The sequence below is a fragment of the Tauraco erythrolophus genome, chromosome 18, assembly GCF_009769465.1.
Source record: "Tauraco erythrolophus isolate bTauEry1 chromosome 18, bTauEry1.pri, whole genome shotgun sequence".
In the NCBI taxonomy this organism is placed as follows: Eukaryota; Metazoa; Chordata; class Aves; order Musophagiformes; family Musophagidae; genus Tauraco; species Tauraco erythrolophus.
Window position 1 is genome coordinate 16386774 of NC_141482.1, and position 20873 is coordinate 16407646.

A 20873-nucleotide genomic window follows, 5' to 3' on the forward strand; every position below is an offset into this window, starting at 1 on the left:
CCCCGCGTGTGGCAGCGCTCCGGGGAGGACGGGCACCCCCAGCCCCGGCGGCACCCACGGAGGGAGCAGAAGCGGGGGAGGTGGTGGAGCGGCAGCCGACACATCCCTCCCTATCCCCCCCATCCCACTCCCTGGGACCGACTGCCCTCCCTCCCATCCCCATCCCACGCCCCGGAGCGGCTCCGCTGCCCTCCCCGTCCCGCATCCCGGTCCTTACAGCGCCGCTCCGCGCCGCTCCCCTCGGCGGGCAGCATCTTTATAGCCCCAGCCCATGGGAAAGACCCCTCTTGCGCAAGAGCCCTGCGGCATCGCGACCCGCCCGGCCCCCTCACGCCCTCCCGGGCTGCCGTGGCGGCGGGCACCGGGCTGTCCCCCGCAGCGCGGGCACCGGCTGCCGCCCGGGCGCGGAAGAGCCGCGGAGCGCTCCGGCAATAGCCGGATCCAGCAGCACTGGGCACAGCCGTAGGACGGGCGGGATTGGCACGGCAGCAAGTTTTACAGGTGAGGATTTATTTTTCTGGCTGGGGAAAGGCAGGGAAATGCGCCCCCCCGCCGTTCCCCGGCTGTAAACGCTCAACAGCTTCCCAGTAACGGCTTTTTGCCTCCCGCTCCCCAAACGCAGCCCGGATGCTCCGTCTCTTGCCGTGGCTGGAGGCAGCGAAGCCAGGGCTGGGGGCTGTCCCGGCTGCGAACACGGGCAGCCCCCCGCCCCTGCCCCGGGGGTCCGCTGTGAGACACCCCCCACCTCCTGCATACCACGAGGGCACTAAAACAGCCCAAATTTTTAGGGGTTTAGGCAACACGTTCTTGGAGCTGGCTCAGAGCTTCAACTTTCCGCTTTCAGGAGCACCGAGGATGAGGCTCCAGCTCCAACTGTAACATTAAACCACGTCGTGTCGCCTTTTGTGGGACAACAACCTCCAGCGTGGGAGCAGGTCTGCAATTCATTGTCTTACAGGTGGCACTTGGCCGGGAAGTCTTGGACCCCAAAGATTTCCATGGAAACTGCCCTGCCCTGCCTAAATACATCAGACTTGTGTCCATCACCCTCCTGCCCCATCTCCCCAGATTCTCTCTGAAGGCAAGAAAATCCAAGGGCACCTCTGCAAAGCACTTTACGCGCTAGGAAGGCACACGCTGGAGAGCTCACTGTCCCTCTGCTCCAGCTGCTCCTGCTCTGGTCCCCCCGGCCTCCAAGCACAGGGGTGTCATGGAGAAAAAGCACAGAATTTGTGTGCTTTTTGGTGTAAAAGCAGGAGAGCTCCGGAACGAGCCGCTGAAGAACACAGCGTGCTCTGTACCTGGAAACCTGCCTTTCATTTCCTCCCTGACAGCGTCTCTCCTATCGGGAATGGTGCCACCAGGCAGAGGAGAAGGGGAAAGCTGCAACTGATTCCGAAGAGCTGGCTGAGAAACAAGTGCAGCTTTTTTCTTGTTTTTAAACTTTCCCATCAATGGAAGAGAAGAAAACACCCTACATCCAAACACATCCTAACGCACAGGGTGCTCAGCGGGGAATCTGGTGGGGTTTGTGCCACCCCCTGGCTAACGTCACAGTTTGCCAACTTCACCTGTGAAAAGGGCAAGAGATTGCACTGGGATCTGCCCCCTGGGCTGCTGCCGCTGCCCGTCACAAAAACCCCTTGGGTTCCTGGGGACAAACCCCTTGTGTCCTCCTCTACTGGCACAGCCCGCGGCTCCTGGGACCCCCATCACCCCCCCACCTCAGGCTGGGCACTGCCCACCCTGGCTCGGCACACTGGGTGGGCAGTGCCCAGCGGTGCGGCCTGCGGCTGGGAAAAACCACAAGGTTTGACACCAGTAGAGCACCATCACCCGTGCCAGCTCTTGAGATAAAACGGGGTGGTGACCACCACTTGCTTGCTCAGGGCAAAAGCATGTAAGAGACCAGTCTGAAAACAGGAGCCCATCCATAACACGCTCCCTAAACCTTCTCAAGCATCTCCATGCAGAGACACTGAAAGGTCTAAAACATCCTCCCACAAGCCATTTCACAGAATCCCAGACTGGTTTGGGTTGGAAGGGTCCTCAAAGATCATCCAGTTCCAACCCCCCCGCCACGGGCAGGGACACCCTCCACTACACCAGGTTGCCCAAAGCCCCATCCAGCCTGGCCTTGAACACTGCCAGGGATGGGGCAGCCACAGCTTCTCTGGGCAACCTGGTCCAGTGTTTCACCATTTTCTCTGGCACTGCTGGTTGTAGCCTCCCTGCTCGCAGGTCAGGCGTCTCCATCTGCTCTGAAGACCTCGGACGAAGGACACCAGTTGCCCGTCTCTGAGAACAGCAGCACTCGGTGCCCTCGTCTGCTCCACCCTGGGGCTCTGAACAAATTTCCCACCATTGTTTGTGCTCCAAGAAAGGAATTCCACTCGGGAATACAGCTGTCCACCACAAGGAATACCCACTGTTTTTACAAGCCAGCCCAACATCCTCAAAATAGGCTTCTCCAGCAGCTGTCACGAGTTGTGTTTTCCTCCAGCATCTCCCCTTCCCTTCCATGGCCTCTGTGCTGTCACGTAGCTCAGGCCACGGCGTGTTTATGAGCGTCAAACACCCGATACAGAATCACAGAACATTTCAGTTGGGAAAATGTGGTACTCTGTTTGGTGCTGGCAGGCCAAACACCACAGTGAGGGGCGTTCTTCACATTTTTTAGAGTTGTTACACACACAACCGAGCTGTGGGTCCTATAATCCTATATAGAAGTGTCTTCCTCCTTTGCAAGAACTGGGCTCCTGTCTTCATCTCTCAACGCTCAGTGCTCCCAGATATTCTTTTCCCACTTGCTCCCTCCACGTTCAGTCACATCTGTCACGTTAATATTATCCAGTGTAAACAGCCCAGGCACCATCACCTTGTCCATACCCAGCCACTGTCTAGAAGGTGTCCCGAGAGCGACGTGTGCTCTACCTGGAGCAGCTGCACGGGTGCTTGTGGCTGGGGAAGGGGGAACAGAGAGCTGGTCCCAAAGAGCCTCCCCTCATCCCCAGCAGCCCCCCGAGGAGGAAGAGGAGGCAGCAGCTCAGCCTCAAAGCGCCCCTGCACAGGTACCCCTCAGTAGTCAGAACCAGACCACACACTCGAAAAGCAAATGCAAAGTCTCTGGAAACATGAAGGAGCCGCAGCGAGGAGGTGATGGATGTGGAGGTCCTTCTCCTCCAGAGCCAGCAGCCAAATCATTGTGTGTATCATTACAGACACCTGAGCATTTGCCCTCTGCAACAGCAGAACCAGTCTCTCACCTCCAGCTGTCTGTCACCATATCTGCGGGGGGTGAATCTCTTGGACTTGATTCTTGATGCTGTTAAAGATCAAACCTGCAAGAGCTTAACACATGATTTACAAAAAAAAAAAAAATCAAACCCAGCATTCTGCTACCCAGAAGTAAACCCTGATGCTCAGAAGGAACCCAAAGCTCCTTCCAGTAAGACCAGTTTCTACCCATCATGGCTAAAGGAGAACCTCTGACTCCAGCTGGAGTCAAGGGGGTGGGTATTCTGGTCCGACAGCACAGCCTGGGCTGCGTTTAGGTGCACTTTACACCAAACCAGCGTCGGGCTGATTTCACAGGCCGCTCTAAAACGGATTTTAATTTTCCTGCCGGTTTATCTCAGTCACTTGTAGCTCTCCAAAGTAATCCTGAGGATGTGTAACACCTTTTGCTGTAAACCCTGAGCCAAGGACTACAGGGGCTTTGCTTCACCAGTAATGCATCATCTCCGTAATTAAACGTATCCACTAATCCCCGCACTCCCCCGGGACCGAGGCACATCCTCCAGAGGGTGTTTCTTTTGGGTAAAACTCGCCACTGGTTTGACCCAAGCGCAAAGCCCCGCACGACGCAGCTGGAGAGTTTAAGCCAGACCCCTCTTGCCCCAGGCTCCCCCGGCGTTTCGGAGCAGCCTTGGCACAAAGGCAGCGCCTTCCCTTTCCCAGTAGGCAGAAAGCTGATCTTCATTTTCCTACCATGGATTTCACAGGGCTCCTCAGCCTGATACCAGCCCTCTTGCTGACACATCTAGACTTTTCCGAGAAGCTGCAACAGAAATCAGGTCATCTTGACTTTTGCAAACTCATGAGTCGGTTGAAACGACGGACAGTCACGCTGCGACGCCTGTGAAAGGATTACTCAAAGGAGTTTATCTGCACAGCTCCATCGCTTCTCTGTCACCCTCCGTACTCTGCTCGGATGGAAAGAGAACCACCAGAGAACCCAGTACAGCTGCTAACGGATGGAGGAATCCACAAGACGTATGAAGCAAACGGAGGTGGCAGATCCTGGACGGCACCTCACGGCAGTGCCCGTGTCCTGCTCGCGAGAGCCGCCGCGATGGACGCGACACGCCAAGAAACTCTGCGTGCGCGGCTCCTCATCGCACCGCAACGCCCTACCGTCTGTTATTGTTGTGTTGAACAAAATCTGACAATCTTCTGTCATTGTTAACGTTTAGAGAGTGAAACACCACATCAGTGGGACAGAAAGGGCTTCCCCAGCCAACCTCTGCCTTGGAAGGAGACCAAGTCTGGCAGAACAACGACCTTCAATGTATTTTTTTCTGTCTGCTCTTTCACTTGCCCAATGAACCTCCCAAAATGGGTCTGTGGGGTCACTGCCTGGCCACCGGAAAGCAGTAGCTGGACTCGCTGCCGACTTTCCGGCCTGGGGAGGTCACTTTGAGCAGCAATTCAGCATCATGTTCTCATGGCTCTGATTTCACTTCCCCACACAGGGCATCATCTCGCACTTCTGAGGGCTCCAGGGTGTCCAACAGCGTTGCTTTTCGAAACTACTCTTGCAAAATCAGGTTTCTCACTAATAATTCAGAGAAAAATCTGAAAAGCAAATAAATTCCTCACTCTGTGTCAGTAGTCACTTCTCCAAGCAAAGACACAGTTGTTCTCTTTCCTGGTAAAACAGTCGCTTAATTTGGGAAGAAGAGCAGGAAAATTTTTTTCCATGACACACCGCTAAAACTGGAGACTATTTCAGGTGTAGTCATAGCACTGCAAGGCAGGGGCAACAAAAAGAGATTAATATCTACTTCCTTCATCTGTAACTCGTGTGTCATTTGCTTCCCAAAATCAGCAAGGAGTGTCCATGGTTTTCCTCCCTCTGAGCTGGTCTTCGCAAATAACGTACGATCTCTGTCTCCCCTGCTCGTGAACCCAGCTGATCTCAAGACGCCGAGATCACTATCTGTCCTGGCAGCTGGTTCCTGGGGACCCTCTTCTTCAGGGTTTCACTGGAAGCTGCTGGGGCAGGGGTGGGAGGAAGCAGCACTCTAAACACAGTTGGGAGGACCACGCTGAGGTCAGGGAAGACTCGGTGACCCGCAAGGCTCCGAACGTTTCTTTGGAAGACGGGGAGTGGAAAGGCGTGTGCGCAGTCCTTTGGGAGAAGCGATTCTCCAGCAACCTGCGGCGGGGAACGTGCCGTCAGCGCAGCGCCCGGCTACTCCGCGGAGACCGGAGAGGGAACGGGAAGGGCCAGAGGTCTGACCACAGGTCAGATAACATCGCTGCTGAGTCTGCCGCCGAGCGGGCAGGGACGCCCGGGAGCCCCAGGGTAAACACTCTCCTAACGGGGTTGCTATTTAGTGATGTCAAGTGGTCTACAAGGGCAGAGACCTTGAGACATACCCTCAAGTTCCGAACTGTGTCCTCCCACGAGAGGAGTTCCTTCAGGTTTACAGTAAGACCTGGTGAAGGGCAGGCTTAACTTTTCAGCAAACCTCTCCAAGATAGGGCAGGAATGACAGAACCGTTAAATTCTGTTCGTTATTAAAACTCTGATGAGCAGATAAGCTGCAGACAAGGACAACCTCCTGCCAGTTGGCTGCTCGCCCATCACCAGTCCATGTTAGCATCCGTCTGTCCTGCCCGAGAGATCCTGGCAGCAGGGAACCAGACCTCCAGTTCCAGTGCAATCCCAAACCAGACCAACTCCGAATCAATTCCATCAGCACACGGCAGATCTGCTGATGGGGACACTGAAGTGTTCCAGAGCTCGTCAGGGTGGGTCCAGCCCATGAAGGCACCGAATGGTCAATCTCTTCAGCAAGATGATCCAACTGCTCAAGTGTAAAAGAAGGAACGTGTGAATCTCTTGAAGGCACAGGGATATTTTTAACACAGCTCCTCTGCCTCGTCTCACTAACGGAGCATTCCCAGGTAGGAACAGTCTCCAGAACGAAACTGACCCCAGTGGCCAGGAAAAAGCAGAGCTAGGAAAACATTTGAGTTGAGATGGAAAAAAAGAGTGTCATGATTTTTGCCCCAGCAAATCACACATACCTTTTAAGTGTTTCATTTCGTCTTGCTGGATCTTACAGCATTTTTGCAGTCCAGAGCAGATCTTTTCCAACAGGCAAACCTCAGCTCTGCCTCTTGGAAGATGCTCAAAGCTCATGTCCTGTGCTCTGGTTTCCCTCCAGTGGCACAAGCAGCAAGCTGCAGTTCTCCCCAGGGAGAGGCCTTCACAAAGCAGCACTGAGTAACCTACCACTAAATAACATTTTACTGCCTCACACCTTACCCAGGCCGAGAGAACTCGCCAAGAATTCCGAACCAGCATCCAGAAGAAGTCGCAGGGACCTGCTGGGAAGCATCTCTGAGCTTTGCTCCCCATGGAGAATTCAGATCGCCCCAAAGCTGCAAGACATTGGCTTTGGTCTGATCTGCCTTCCCCTGAGAGCATCACCTTCTTTTTTTCCTTCCTTTTTTAAACTTCTGTAATGCATTATTTATTGCTATACTCGTTAAAAAGGCAGAAGAGAAGGAACGATGATAATGCTCGGGGCACAACTTGTGAAGGTGCAACCTCAACAAAAACCCCTTGGGCAACAAATGAAATTAAGGACATTTCAGGCGTGGAGTTGCTTTGGTTTTGGGAAGCAAAGCTGTCTTCTTCCATGTTTCTGGCAAGATTTCAGACCAAAGTGTAGCTTTGCCATCGTTAAACACCACGCAGTCACCACGCCTCAAAACTCAGAGTCCTTTTGAAGGACGAGTGTGTCACGGCTGCCTTCTCACCACCATTGCTCCACATCTTTTTCTGTTCGTTTTTACAACACGGATACACACACATAACATTTTCTGTAATTTTCCCACTTAACATTTCAAATATCTAGGGCTTTTTCTTTCTTATTCCTGTTCTCGGACTCTAAACTTCTGAAATTTTTGTTAAAATGCAGCTCACTTTTCAATTTTGATTTACCAATTATTACCATAAGATTATCCAGAATTCCATTGGTACGAAATCCACCTACAGGCTGAGGAAAAAAACACCCCTAAAATTATTAAAGAATATATTCTTGCAGAAAATTCTGAAAACATATGCTATATGAAGTGTCTCTGTCATCACGGGAATCCCAGAACTAATTAGCAAATAAGAACAAAAACTTTTGCTCATTTTCGTCAAACAAATATATCGAAGTGTCAAAAATCCCACAGTACAAACCTCCCCACTTACTCCTACCAGGGCCATTGGGACTCAGTATCCAACATTTTTATATCTGGTAATTTAAACAAAAAAAAAAAATCAAAGAAAACCCAATTAAGACAAAGATGGTTTTATTTGCAGTTTAATTTACAGCAGCTATTGAATATTTAAAATTGACACAATTTTTCAGGTTAACCACTTATATCCACTACTCACAGAGAGCGGAAGTATTAAGGAATTCTTTTTTTTAACCCATCTAACTTGATTTATTTTGAAGTTTTAACTCAATTAGTTCCTTTTTCTTCTTGGAAAGTGAACGGTGTAACACAGGCACAACAGAAGTCTCAGTACTGAGCAGAAAAAGCCTCTTTTGAAGCATGTTTCCAAAACATCCCAGCACGACGGAAGGAATCAGGCTTTGGGGTGCCCAGGACTGTTTCTACTCACTATCCAACCACTGGAATTTGCTTTCTAAAAGTGAATTTTCAGTATGTTCTGGTATTCAACAAACAGAGAAGGTGAATCACTTCTTCCAGGAACACCAGGCAGTAAGGAAGTGGAGTCTGGCCTCCTCCTTTAGCCAGCCCAGTTCCGTGGCAGCACTACTGGGAGGGTTTTTCCAGGATCTGTTATTGCCTGAAGGGCCCATGAATGTCAGCAGCCTCCAGGATACAAAATTTCAGCCTGAGTGGCCGTAATAGAATTTACAGGTTAAAATAAGTAAGAAATTAACCTTATTAGTTCCGACGGACGCTAATTTCTGCTTTGTCTCTTGCCAGTGTTTGAAGAGAGAGAACTTCACGCTCGCTCACCGTTGCAGGAAGAAGCGGTGCGTGTCGGTGCACGGCACGCAGTGCAGAGCCAAGGATCAGAGATGTTTAAATGAGCCTTCATCCTGCTTCCGTCCGGCGGGACGGCCAGAGCGCGGCCGTTCCCCTCTGCTGGTACGAAGCACTTGGCCCTTCTGTCGGTCACATCATGACCAGAAGAAAACTTGAATTAAGCGCTGCTTCTTCACGTCACTGTGGCACCCTGGGCACTTCTTGACCATCTAGATAAATAAATAAACAAAATACGTAGATATCACATTAAATTTCTCTATCAAGTCTGCGATTGTCCAAGAGGAACTATAAGCCAGGCTGGTTGCTTGACAGTCCCCAAGACATCGTGCCTACTATTTTTAGATGCAGCACTACCATGCAGTCAGTTATTTAACTGCTAGTAGGAAAAGGAGGAAAAAGCAAGCCTCCCAGTGAAGCAGCAGCAAACTTTACAGCAGTTGTCTCAGACTAGTTACAGCTATGACATACCTGGAACACTAAAATACAGGAACGAGGAAATGCCGAGCCTGCAAGAGCTGTTGTGAAGTACACATGTATTTGTTATTAGTAAAACCCCATAAGGTGGCTGATGAGTTCCCCGAATTCCTGCTTCCTCTTGCACAGGTGAGAAGGAAGTGACCTCCTGGGCATACCAGGGCATCAGTGATACATGTGGTCACGACCGAGGGTTCTGCAGGGGAACCAAGTACACGTATTTCTTCACACCACCACACATCTTTGCAGGCTAACAGCAGCATGAGGGTACCCGAGGCAACCACCTCTCCACCTGGGGTTCAGTTTCCTTCTTCACTAATCTTAAATTTGGAAGTCTGATCTTGAGCCATTTGACCTGCAGATGAACCTCAACTGTTTTTTTTATATCCTGCAAATTACTGGTAAAGCTACAAGTGCTCTGCTTATCCCAAAAGTGAGACTGTAAAAAGGGTTTTTTACTCAAAAGTGAGACTTTAAAAAATAAAACTAATAGTCTTTGAGAAAACTGCCAGCCCAGTAGGCTAAAACGATGGGCACCCACATCAGCGGCGCTGGGCAGCCTTCCCTGCACTACGGAAGTTAATCATTGTAACAAAAATGCAAAGTGGGGTCAGGCACTGGTGTTTGGACTCCAAGAACATTAACTGAAATCCCATAAATGGACGAGGAGAGGAAAACTCACTTCACCTCCCAGTAGACCGTGATTTGTCAAAAAGCTCTGAAAATTTTAAGTGTAATATGTAACTGAAATGCAGTATTATTTGCCCATGTTACAGGTAGTCCAAACGAGCACAACTCGGTCTCTCTGGACACCTGCAAAAAGAGCAGGAATAAATTCAAAGACTGAAAAGCAGCGCTCGACCTCCGCGCAGAGGACCGCGACCGAGCGCAGCGTGCGCTGGCACAGCCTGCAACGCGCTGAGAAATCACCCAAGATGCACCGCCACTAATCCCTCTAATACCCTTCCAGCTGCAGGGAATTCTGTCTGCTCTTCCAAACCCTTCCAAAATTATTCACGGCCTCTCCCCGCCGCTAAGCTATTTCGGTAAAAGAACGAATTGGAAGAGACATCACCGTTTGCCAAACCCAAGTCACTGCCTTTTGAATGACAGGCTGTTAGTCACTTCCTCGTAGGGTAAAATAAACAAAAGGGCTTTCGGGCTGAAGAAATACAGTGAGTAACGTGTTAGCAAAGAAAATGGATGAGTTTTCCAATGCAGCCCAGTCAGCGGTGACAAAGCCCGATGCCATCTGATGAGAGCTGGGAGCTCAGACACAACAGATGTGGTTGCTCATTTCCTGGTGAGGGTACCTCTGTCACACAGCCCCTGCCACGAATGGAAGCGATGTCTGTGCAAGGAACCACCACATGGGTAGGAATGCGGATGGAAGCATTAGGAGATGGTTCCTCTGGGATTGGTTTCAGAGAAACATGGAATAATCTGCTTCCTGTTTGCAATCCCGTGCTCCCAAACAAGATGTTCTTCCTTCTCATCTGCATGGCTAGCAGAGAACAGTTTTGCCTCATTGCAGGGAGAAGTGCCTCTCTCCATCAGTCATGGAATCATAGAATGGTTTGGGTTGGAAGGGAGCTCAAAGACCATCTAGTTCCAACCCCCCTGCCATGGGCAGGGACACCCTCCACTACACCACGTTGCCCAAAGCCCCATCCAACCTGGCCTTGAACACTTCCAGGGATGGGGCAGCCACAGCTTCTCTGGGCAACCTGCTCCAGTGCCTCTGCACCCTCATTGTAAAAACTTCTTCCTTAGATCTACTAAATCAGTCCTCAAGTAATATCCCAAACTACAAGATTTTTGACTTTTCATTAACCGAACTACACTTGAATGGCATCATGAACAAGCCAACATTACTGTATAACAAGAACCATTCATCACTAGAAAGGTATGACACGAGTAAGGCAAGACGAGGTGAGGAGACTATGTAGCTTTGTGTTCTCCATAACAAAGGCTATAGTCAGTCATGCTGAGCCTTGAGGGGTGTTTGAACAGTGGAGCAAAGGACCTCAGCTGGTGAGATGCTTCTTACATCCCCCACACCCAACAGTTTGTTGGTCAAAGGAAGAAAAATTCTCAGAAACAAGGACTTTGATGTATGCTGTCTATGGAGGAGACAAATGGATCACACTTGGTGTAGAAGACTCCAAAGGTGCATTTATGATGGACAGAGTATCCGTGATGCATTTTCTTGAGAACCAGAAGAGTATTTTGCTTGTCCTTTCTAAACAAATGGAGTATTAAACTGAACTCGCAAGAAGCAAGTTCAAAATGACAACAAAACAAATGAGATGGTTCTTCAACAACACTTGGCTAAGCTGTGGAAGTGCTCCGACACGGATGACAATTCCATTTGTGTTCAAAGCGAATTGGACAGTGTGATGGAAACACATCAGATGTTTCTTAACATACAGCAAACTTTGGCTCCGGGAGCTCCTGTGCTGCAAATGGCTTCGGGACTGAGCAATTACCTGCAAGAATCACCACTCACACCTGCCATGTTCTGCCATCCTTTCCCAGCCATCCTTTTTTGGCCACTGTCAGACATTCAGAGACAGAACGCTGGGTTGGAGGGACCTTTACTCTGGCTCAGTACGTCTGCTGTTATGTTTGGAATATTTGCTTCCAACTCTATCAGTCTTTCCCAATCTTTACAAACTGTAGGACAGCATTCACCTCACAGGGCTGTGGTGTGCTACCACAAAGCAAAGCTCTGATTCATCTTGTTAAGAAAAACAGATATTTTCTTTCCCTGCCATCACTTGGTGCAACGTGGGATGAAGTTTCACTGTAACTAGTAAGATTATCCAGGTAAGTGGGAAACATAGAAGTCATTAATAACAAATGACCCATGGGGAATGACTAATTTCCTCAAACATGGCTTTGTATGCATCTGAACAGAACCAGGAAGAATACTTCCACTTGGACTAGATGATCATTGTAGGTCCCTTCCAACTGCCTGACCACTTCAGGGCTGAACAAAAGTTAAACCATATTATTAAGGGCATTGGGGGATCAACCACCTCTCTGGGAAGCCCGTTCCAGTGTTTGACCACGCTCTCGGTACAGAAATGTTTCCCAGTATCTAGTCTGAACCTCCCCAACACAGCTCTGAACCCCTCCCACACGTCCTGCCACTGGATACCAGGCAAAATTGATCAGCACCTCCCTTCTCCACGTCCCCTCCCCGGGAAGCTGTGGAGAGCAATAAGGTCACCCCTCAGCCTCCTTTCCCCAAACGAGACAAACCCACAGCCCTTATCTGCTCCCCACAGGACATTCCCTCCAGCCCTTCCACCAGCTTTGTTGCCCTCCTCTGGATAGATTCAAATACCTGAACCTGAAATAGTCTAATCTAGTAGACTCCAGACTATTTTAATTCCCAGCCTAAGAGATGTGCAATCAGAAACAGGAGTGATTAAAAAAAAAAAAATTGAGGTGAAGCAAATTTCTGTGATTTATCTATGAGCTATGAAAATGCATATTAACTTGGGGATTAAGAAGAAAACCAGACCTCAGAATTATGAATTCCAACCAAAACCCACAGAACAGGGCTGTGCAATTGCTCAATATACAGCAGTTCTAATTTTGTGGATTCTTAAGATGACGAAACAACAATTACAAGTTACATCTTACTGGCAAAAGGAGAGAGAAAAATTTATGAGCTGAGATAACATAATCTGTCTGTGGGATAATAAACGTTCGCCTAACCAAAAAACACTCCCCAGGGAGCTCATTCAGTTCCTTAGTCAACTCGAGTCTCATGCAGCAGAGATCAAACACACATGCTAGTAAAATTCTCATCATGACCTTCCTCAAGTCTCTTCCAAGTGGAGTATGTTGGCCAACAGATGTTCATCCCCGTTACACTTTGGCATAAAAGGAACCAGTGCCCAGAGAAGCTGTGGCTGCCCCATCCCTGGAAGTGTTCAAGGCCAGGTTGGATGGGGCTTTGGGCAACCTGGTGTAGTGGAAGGTGTCCCTGCCCACGGCAGGGGGGTTGGAACTGGATGATCTTTGAGGTCCCTTCCAACCCAAACCGTTCTGTGATTCTATGAACAACTGGGCATTCAGAGGTAATGCCTACCCAAGGCAACTGGTTTGACCACCCAATCTGCAGCAAACATGAGATGGTTCCTTTGGTTTTCTTCTACTTTATTACATATATTCCTCTGAATACTTTTGGATTCTAACATTTTTCAAGAAATATGGCACAGGATGAAATTTAGTTGAACAGCTATTCTGACTTCCCTCTAGGAGATATATGTCTGAGAACATCAGTCTGGACATTACTCTATATTCCTCTTGGAACAAGTCTGTCTTGGTCGTTATATTTTATCTGGATGTTAGGATACTATTTATTTTCTACACTTAACTGGCATAATTCAGTGTCTTCTTCCTGAGAAAAAGACCTTCCTCTAGAACTTGGAATGACTGATTATTTTGTGCTTGCTTATGAATTCACATGTTGAAGAAATTTCTTTTCCTTCTGTACTGTTTTTGTTGATTCCTGAGCTCCATTGATTAGTAGCCACCTTCATCACCTATGAATGTTTAGAAACCACCCAACTCTTGTGTTAGACTTCCATGCCCAGGGTCACAGATAATTAACACCTGGCTGCAGAATCAAACCTTGGGTAAGATGCTACCAAAGACAGGCACTGTGGGATCAGTTACACCCTCTTCCCTAAAGAATTTCACACACTAATTTACTCAGCCAGGAAAACCAAAGGACAGGAAAACACAGGAGATATTTAAGCATGAATTTGCCTCATCTCATGATAGTGCTTTAGAGTAGGTTTTTAGAGGGGAAAAGTTATGAAAGTAAACAATAAAAAAAAAAATAAAATACAGGAAAAAAAATATTTTTTTTCAAGTTGACTCCAAAGCTTGTTGCCTGCATAGCTCTAGATGGGAAAAATTTGGAGGAAGCTCAGAAGGGGCTGCAAAGGTGTAAAAAAAGACAGCACAAGGCAGAGGTCTGCCTCCAATCACGCTGCAGAACATGGACAGTAATGAAACAAGTGGCAAATCCTCCATCAGGATTTAGGTGTTCTCCCTGTGAACAGAGGAATTTTGTTGCCAGGGCTGTTCACATGGTTCTCCTGAAAAGCACAAAATTCGCCAGCAGTTTCAGCAAAAACTGAAACCAGTAAACAAGATAGAACCACAGAATCATTACGGTTGGAAAGGACCTCTATGTCCATCGAGTCCAACCGTCAACCCAATACCACCATGCCCACTAAACCACGTCCTGAAGTGCTACATCCACACGTTTTTTGAACGCTTTCAGGTGTGGTGACTCCACCACTTCCCTGGACAACCTGTTCCAATGTTTGACCAAACATTGAACCTTCAAGAGAACCTTTAAGAACTGCTCCCAGCATGTTTTGCAGCAAGTGAAGTCACATAATGGACATTTAAAAGGCACGTCATCCTCAGATTGGCAGTTAGAGCAGTGGAATCTTCCTAGAACAGGGAGAGAGGGGTGGGGAGAGAGGGGCAGAGAGAAAGAGAAGGAGGAAATGACTAAATCCCAGTAAACACCTGTGAACTTCTCACACATACATGTTTCCAGTGCAGTCCAGAAAACAATGACCATGGGCTTTATGAACTACCTTACTAGTGCAATACCTGGCCCTGTTACATTATTTCTTCCACATGACCTCACTCAGTCTCTCGGTGCTTCAGATCCCTATTTAGAAACTGAGGCTCCATCCTTGCTTTACAAGGAAGTTGTCGAGAAAAATCCATAAGTTCTCAGGAAACTATTACATCATTGTGATAACAACAATGAAGCACTCTGGGAACACATGCACGTGGCAGAAAGTACAAATTCTACTTGGCAAACTGCACTAATCACTGTCGCGACTGGGCATGAGCCAGTCATCATTTAACAGATCATCAGCATAATTTCTCATTTCTATAACTTCTCTTGATTCCTGGGCATTAGGGAATTGCACCCAAAACTCCCACCCATACCTACCACACTCTGGCTCCATCTCTAGAGGAAAGATGGGCACAGCTCCAGAGCCTGTGGGCGCTCTCACGTTACTGGTTTCTTTTGATACGTTGGTCTTTGGCAATTCAGCTTTGCTTTTCTGGTTAAAGAAGGAGGAAATCTTTCTCTGAATTTGCTCTGGCACCTCACCCTTAGAAGTGGTTGCATCTAGTCATAAAAAAAAAAACACCATACAAACCAAACAATATACAAACCAGTATAATGCAGAACACAATACACAGGCTCCACAAAATACAATTAGCAGGAAGTTCAGTAAGTTCTCATTGTATACAAAGAAAACCACCACGCTTTGAATAATTTTTTTTTTTAATGCCATACTGCTCAGGAACAGAACTTTCTGATACTAACACACTGAAAGGGACCATTTATATTGGGATAGTTCTGTGGAAATCCTTCCTGCCTCCACCCCACTTGGGTGCAAAAATTCTGCCTTCACCCATGACCCACTCCACAGTTTAAAGAAGATGGCATTATAACGAATTTTCTTCTTGTTTCCTTGCACTTCTCCATCTCCCATTGCCTTTTATTTTACACTTTTTTTTTTTTCTAAACACAATTTGGACATGGCCAGTTGCTTTGACCTTCCTCTACACCCCCAGCGCAGGGAGGCTCTAGCCCAGGCTGTCGGACACCACCCATCATAAAATTCTAAACTTCAAACGTTCATTCCCAACCTTGTACGTGGCTGTTTTCTCCTTTAGTGCACCAGCTCTCCCAGCTCCGAGGGCTCTCTTCACCTGGCACCTGCTGCTGCAGTTGCTTCTCTCCCTCGCCACAGACCATTCCAGTCAAATCTTTACACATCTGCTTGAACTGCTCCTTGTGATGAGGGCGCACAAACATGTAGAACCCTGTCCGAAAGAAAAAACAGGCAAAGGGAGAGGGAAATAAATGTCTGAGCATGGAAGACTCCTTGCTCTGGATGGGAGAAGTTCTGTGGAAACTGAACACCACCAGCGATATTCCTCAGAGTATCTTCAGGTTGGTGGAACACCTGATGTTTTTCATGATTTTACAGTTATGGGGGTTTCCTTGCCAGAGGCAGACAAGTATTTGGGATTGCAAACAATCTCAACTTACCTCAAAACTCTTCCGTTCTCTAGAGCTAGGCACAAATACCTGCCCCAGCCCTTCATCTGACAACTGATCTAGTGAAATCAGGTGCATGTACACAACATCTGAAAACACTTTCTCAAAAAAGAAACTTCTTGTTACTATTTGGTTGACAAGGATTCAAAACACACATACAGAAATCCTACAAAATCCCACTTATGACCTACTGCCAAGCACAGATCATTCTACCACGAAGTCCTCTGAGGTCAAAACACGTACTCAGCAAAGACACTTTTCTCTGAGAAAGAACGCCCGGGGTAGATTATGAGTCACGGTGCCACATGGTTTGTTCCCTCCCACCCTCTGTCATGTCAAGACTAATCTGACCAGTTCATGCACCACAAAAAAAAAATATTTTCAAAAAATTTGGAGACTCGGACATCTATTCAAGGTCAATGGAATACTTATTTTTGCTTCCTAAAGACAACAAAGGAAACTACAGCAGCATTTCCCGGCATACACCGAGTGCATCATTTCCTGCAGATGAGCTCACGACAGAGACAAGGGAAAAGGTGGAACTGAGGTATTACACAGCACGACACAAGATGTCTCCAAGACCAGTACGTAGTCCCTTTTCTTTTTTCTTTATTCTTTTTTATTTTTAAACTATAAAACCCAATTTCAAATTTTGAAAACTTGTAGCTTCCTAAATCCTTCTATCATTAAATCCAGGAAAGGAAAAACAACACCAAAACAAACCACATCTGAGAAAATAAATATCAGCTTGAAATTTCTAGATTATTATGAATGATAGGGATACTAAATTATGACACAGTTCCATAACTATTCCCAGGTAAAGCTCTGTAGAAGAACAGTGAATCAAAAGTGTGACTGCTTATGCCAAAACCTGGAAATTATGTAAGATCTTAGCACCAGTATAGCAATCAATGGTCATGAGAAGAAAATTGGGTCAGTGAACAGTCAGTGCTGTCTTTTCTAAACAACAATCACTTGTAGTACTTGAGGAGGAAAAAGGTAATGGAATGATTTGGCCAAAGATAGCTGGACAGAAGGGCAGGACTGCAATTACTGAGGTCTCATCTAATGTTTTTAATGGACAATTTCTAACCAAACAGAGATAACATTTTATAACCTTGGCATTTTTTGTGCTCTGACATTCATTTACCACATCTTTCCTGCTGCTCCCTTTATCTGGTTTGCTAAACCAAAAGATGTGAGAGGTGAAGTTTACTAATGCTGAAAGCTTATCCCAAAAGTAGAGAATTTACAAATTAATGAGCGGTGAAGGACTACGGCTCACATGTGATCACAGCACCTACGTCATCTTTCCAACTAAATAAAAACAATATTTTTAAAAAACTCCCTTACGCTGTAGGAGATGAAAGTCTTCTGGCCTCTCAGTGGTGAGGGCTGCGATCACCGACACCATGGCGTCGTAGTTATCCGTCCTCTTGTAGGCCAGCAGCGCCTCATGGAAACGGCTGTAGGTGCTTTTGTCCAGAGCCCGTTTCACGTCGCCGAGATAGGCAGCCCTGAGGACCTGGTGGTGATCTCTCCTGGAGCCCGAAGCTTTTTCACCCTCTTTCCTTGGAGCTCGGCTGGGATTCTGCCCTGGGAAATAAAGGACACGTGTGAGCAGGGCCTGGGGAGGAACAGAGACAAACAGGTCACCCCTCTGGATCTTGTTTCATAGATTTATAGATTTCTAGGTTGGAAAAGACCTTAGAGATCATCGAGTCCAACCGTCCCTAATCCCCATTAAACCATATCGCTAAGTAGATCATCCACCCTACTCTTAAACACATCCAGGGATGGGGACTCAACCACCTCCCTGGGCAGCCTATTCCAGTGGCTGACAACCCTTTCAGAGAAGAAATACTTCCTAACATCCAACCTGAATCTCCCCTGACTAAGCTTGTACCCATTTCCTCTTGGGTTTCCTTCAGAAGGCGGGTCCTGGCCAACTTCAAAGCGGTAAAGCCAACGCTGCCTGCAGAGTCACACACCTCCCTCAGGGCCAGCCTCGGGCAGAGCCAAAACCCACTCCTGGAAATTAATTGTGGAGATGGCTTTTAGCATCTTCCAGAGTTTTTTGATCTCTTAAACGCAGCGATGTGCCAGACGGTCACCGGGGAATGAGACAAAGGTGACACAGAAGACGCTGTGCATAGAGGGCAGCAGTAAAGCAGGTTTTGGGCTACACGTTGAAGGAGCAGAAGCATTTGAAGCAGATGGCTCAACCCACGACGCTGGCCTGACACACGGCACGTGAACTGTTGAGGGCAGTTCCTCTCCACCAGCAGGAAAGCACAATGTTCAGAGAGAATAACTGACCTGAGATAATACACAAGATGGCACGAGAGCAACGCAGGAGTGCAGGAGAAGGTGGGAGCAGCTACGAACATCCTGCTAAACTGCAAGTGGACCTCTGTTCAAAATGCCAGTTTTTGGCTTCTGTATGTTTTAGAGGAAAAAGTTCTGTTTGGCATATCAAAGGAATGAAGGATGAAGTCTATCAAAAAACTGATTTAAATTAACCAGGCCACAACTTTTGGTATTTAGATCTTTATTCTTCACTAAAGAACTTTTAAAGAAATGAAAGAAAACAATGAACTTTTAAAAGATGGGCTTAGTTCAGTTTCTTGAAAGGAGAAAAACATGAGTGTGAATTTTATAATCGGTATCTTCTGCCTATTATACGGTTTTCTGACACTTTCATGGGAGCATGAAAGGAGTGAGCTGCAGAATTAATGCACACATTTATTGCTATTATTTTCTCAATTACTTTTAGTGGAAACAAGTTTCTGTGAAAATCAGTCTCACAGACCTCAGGACAAAATACTTACCAAACACGCTGTTTTATCCAAATGTTCTTAAAACAAAACCAGAAAACAAATCAAAAGAAACAACATGGCCTTACACATGAAAAGCTTTTAAAGCCTTCCAGGAAACATCAGCTCTTTATTTATTTTTTTTTAAAGAGAAAGGATTAGCGTTTGACTATTCCTTACCCTCTAAAGAAAGACTTCTAAGCTGTCCAACTATCCTACTCATTTTCTTGTGACAAATACAAGAAATTCCCAGCTGTTCTCAGGAAGATCTGTAATGAAATCATAACTGAGCCTTTGGCTTCAAAGATAAGTACTGGCCAGCCTGAGATTAGAGGGATGCGCAGGGAGATTACATGCAATTGTGACAATACATCCACTACTCTGTTTCTGCAGAAAAACGGTCCGCATGAGGAGTGTGCACGTTACTGATACCAAACAGGAGCTGTTTTCTTCTTCATATCTGGATTCATATTGACCTAGTCTAAAATTATATTGCCTAAATGGCTTTTTCACAGGAACCCTGGACAAACAGGAAGCCCAGCAGTCTTGCAATCAACTCACCCTCTCCCTTACTGACGTGTGCCAGGTCAGTCTCTAGTGCAAACTTCTGACTTCAGTTGGTTTCTTTCATATCCAGCTTGATTTAATTTATTGGCTTTTGTGTTTCGTTTTGTACAGTCCTTGCTGAAAATTCTGAATTACCATCACTCCTACCTACGGCTAGCGAGCCACTGTGCTAGGTGAACACAAAAACCCCATTGGTTCCCACTAGGAGAATTTGTCTGTGACAAAACAAAACGTAACATGTATCATCCTGGAAGTGCATTTTTCTTTATCATGAAGGGTACCTGCACTACTGAGTCCTGTGGTCAAGTGGAATCCTCCTCGGTTCAGGTGGAGCCCAGGGTTTAGCTGAGCACAGGAGTCCTTTGAGAATGCAGTTTTCTGCTGAATCTGTTTTTCTTCTGTTAAATGAAACCAGTTGGTTAACAGTGAACTTCAGGGAAGAACAAACAGAGAAAGGTGCATTTCAAAGCATGCCATTCTGTGCTGAGAACACCTGAAGATGTAGGTGTATTCCTCTGATAAGAGGGGATGAGCTAACACCCAGCTTTTTTTAGGACTTCATTGTTCCAGGGTTTCAACGATTTCACAAGCTCCATGAGGTCATGGTCACCCTCTATTCCCAACTCTGGTGGCACTACATGGGATGTGGGCGGTCAAGAAGACACACGCCAAGTTTTTAAATCCACAGACTATTAATAATTGTAAATACACCTGCAAAACCCCCTTCAGAAATAAAATGGCATCGTTACAAACTGTGCATTAACTAACGCTCAGGCATCGGTGAACTCATGGGAAGGCAGGCAGGGGGATCAGGCAGAGCAGAGACTCAGCTCAACACTGATTCAAACTAAATCACTCTCCATCCTTGCATTTCTACATATTAGACACATCTTGCTCTACAACTGGACAATGTCCAAACGATACAACTGCCTGCACAGTGCTGAAACGAGCTGCTCACCTATTTTCTTGGCTAGTATCTCTCTCTCTTCCCGCAGGAGGCTGTGCTCAGGTTTGTAGCCACAGCCCATTCCGGTCAGATTGCAACAGGCTTCATCAAATTGTTTTTTATGTTGAGGTCGAACAAACTGGTAAAATTCTTTCAGTAGAGAGAAGGAAGAAGGGGAGAAAAAAGAAAGAAAGAAAAAAAATAATAAAAATCAGTCCACAGCTGGTAATAAATGCCACAGAAACCTGCAATGGCAGGACTTCTGGGTTAGGTAATATGAAGATAAAAAAGTGCTGCTAAATAACTTAAAATCCAAATGTCGTTATCTAATATTTATACCATAAGCCCTCTTCTAAGGTAGACACAAGTCAGCTATCATGCAAACTTCCAGCTCTATTATTACCAGGAGGTAATAACTGTAATTTTTTCACTGTAAACATGAAGTAGCTCACCTCTCGGTGAAACCTTGGTACTTGCAGGAAAAGGTCACGAGCTGCCTCCTAAACTGGCCAAAGTATCTGCCAGGCTGATACTGTGAATAACTGATACACTTAATTTGACACCTCAAATTCCTTCCTTGCCATAAAACGCGTGCCAAGCAAAAGTCTATAGGTCAAATGGACTTTAGGTTTCA

The 20873-nt window shown here is 46.9% G+C and overlaps 1 protein-coding gene across 3 annotated transcripts in view; it reads right to left on the bottom strand.

Annotated features, from left to right (window-relative positions):
* Positions 1-8427: 8427 nt before the first annotated feature.
* RTEL1 (regulator of telomere elongation helicase 1) overlaps positions 8428-20873 on the bottom strand; it is a 48096-nt gene continuing 35650 nt past the window's right edge. For 2 of the 3 annotated variants that reach the window (XM_086623103.1, XM_086623104.1), the window contains exons 29-35: positions 20252-20389; positions 19575-19691; positions 17264-17506; positions 15496-15672; positions 14786-14968; positions 14165-14268; positions 8428-8516 (exon numbers count right to left, since the gene is read on the bottom strand). In XM_086623103.1, the coding sequence (XP_086479229.1) occupies positions 8442-8516; positions 14165-14268; positions 14786-14968; positions 15496-15672; positions 17264-17506; positions 19575-19691; positions 20252-20389 (1037 nt within the window). In that variant the 3' untranslated portion in view covers positions 8428-8441. Of the gene's footprint in view, positions 8517-14164; positions 14269-14785; positions 14969-15495; positions 15673-17263; positions 17538-19574; positions 19692-20251; positions 20390-20873 lie in introns of all 3 variants that reach the window. The other variant, XM_086623102.1, reaches the window with a different exon arrangement.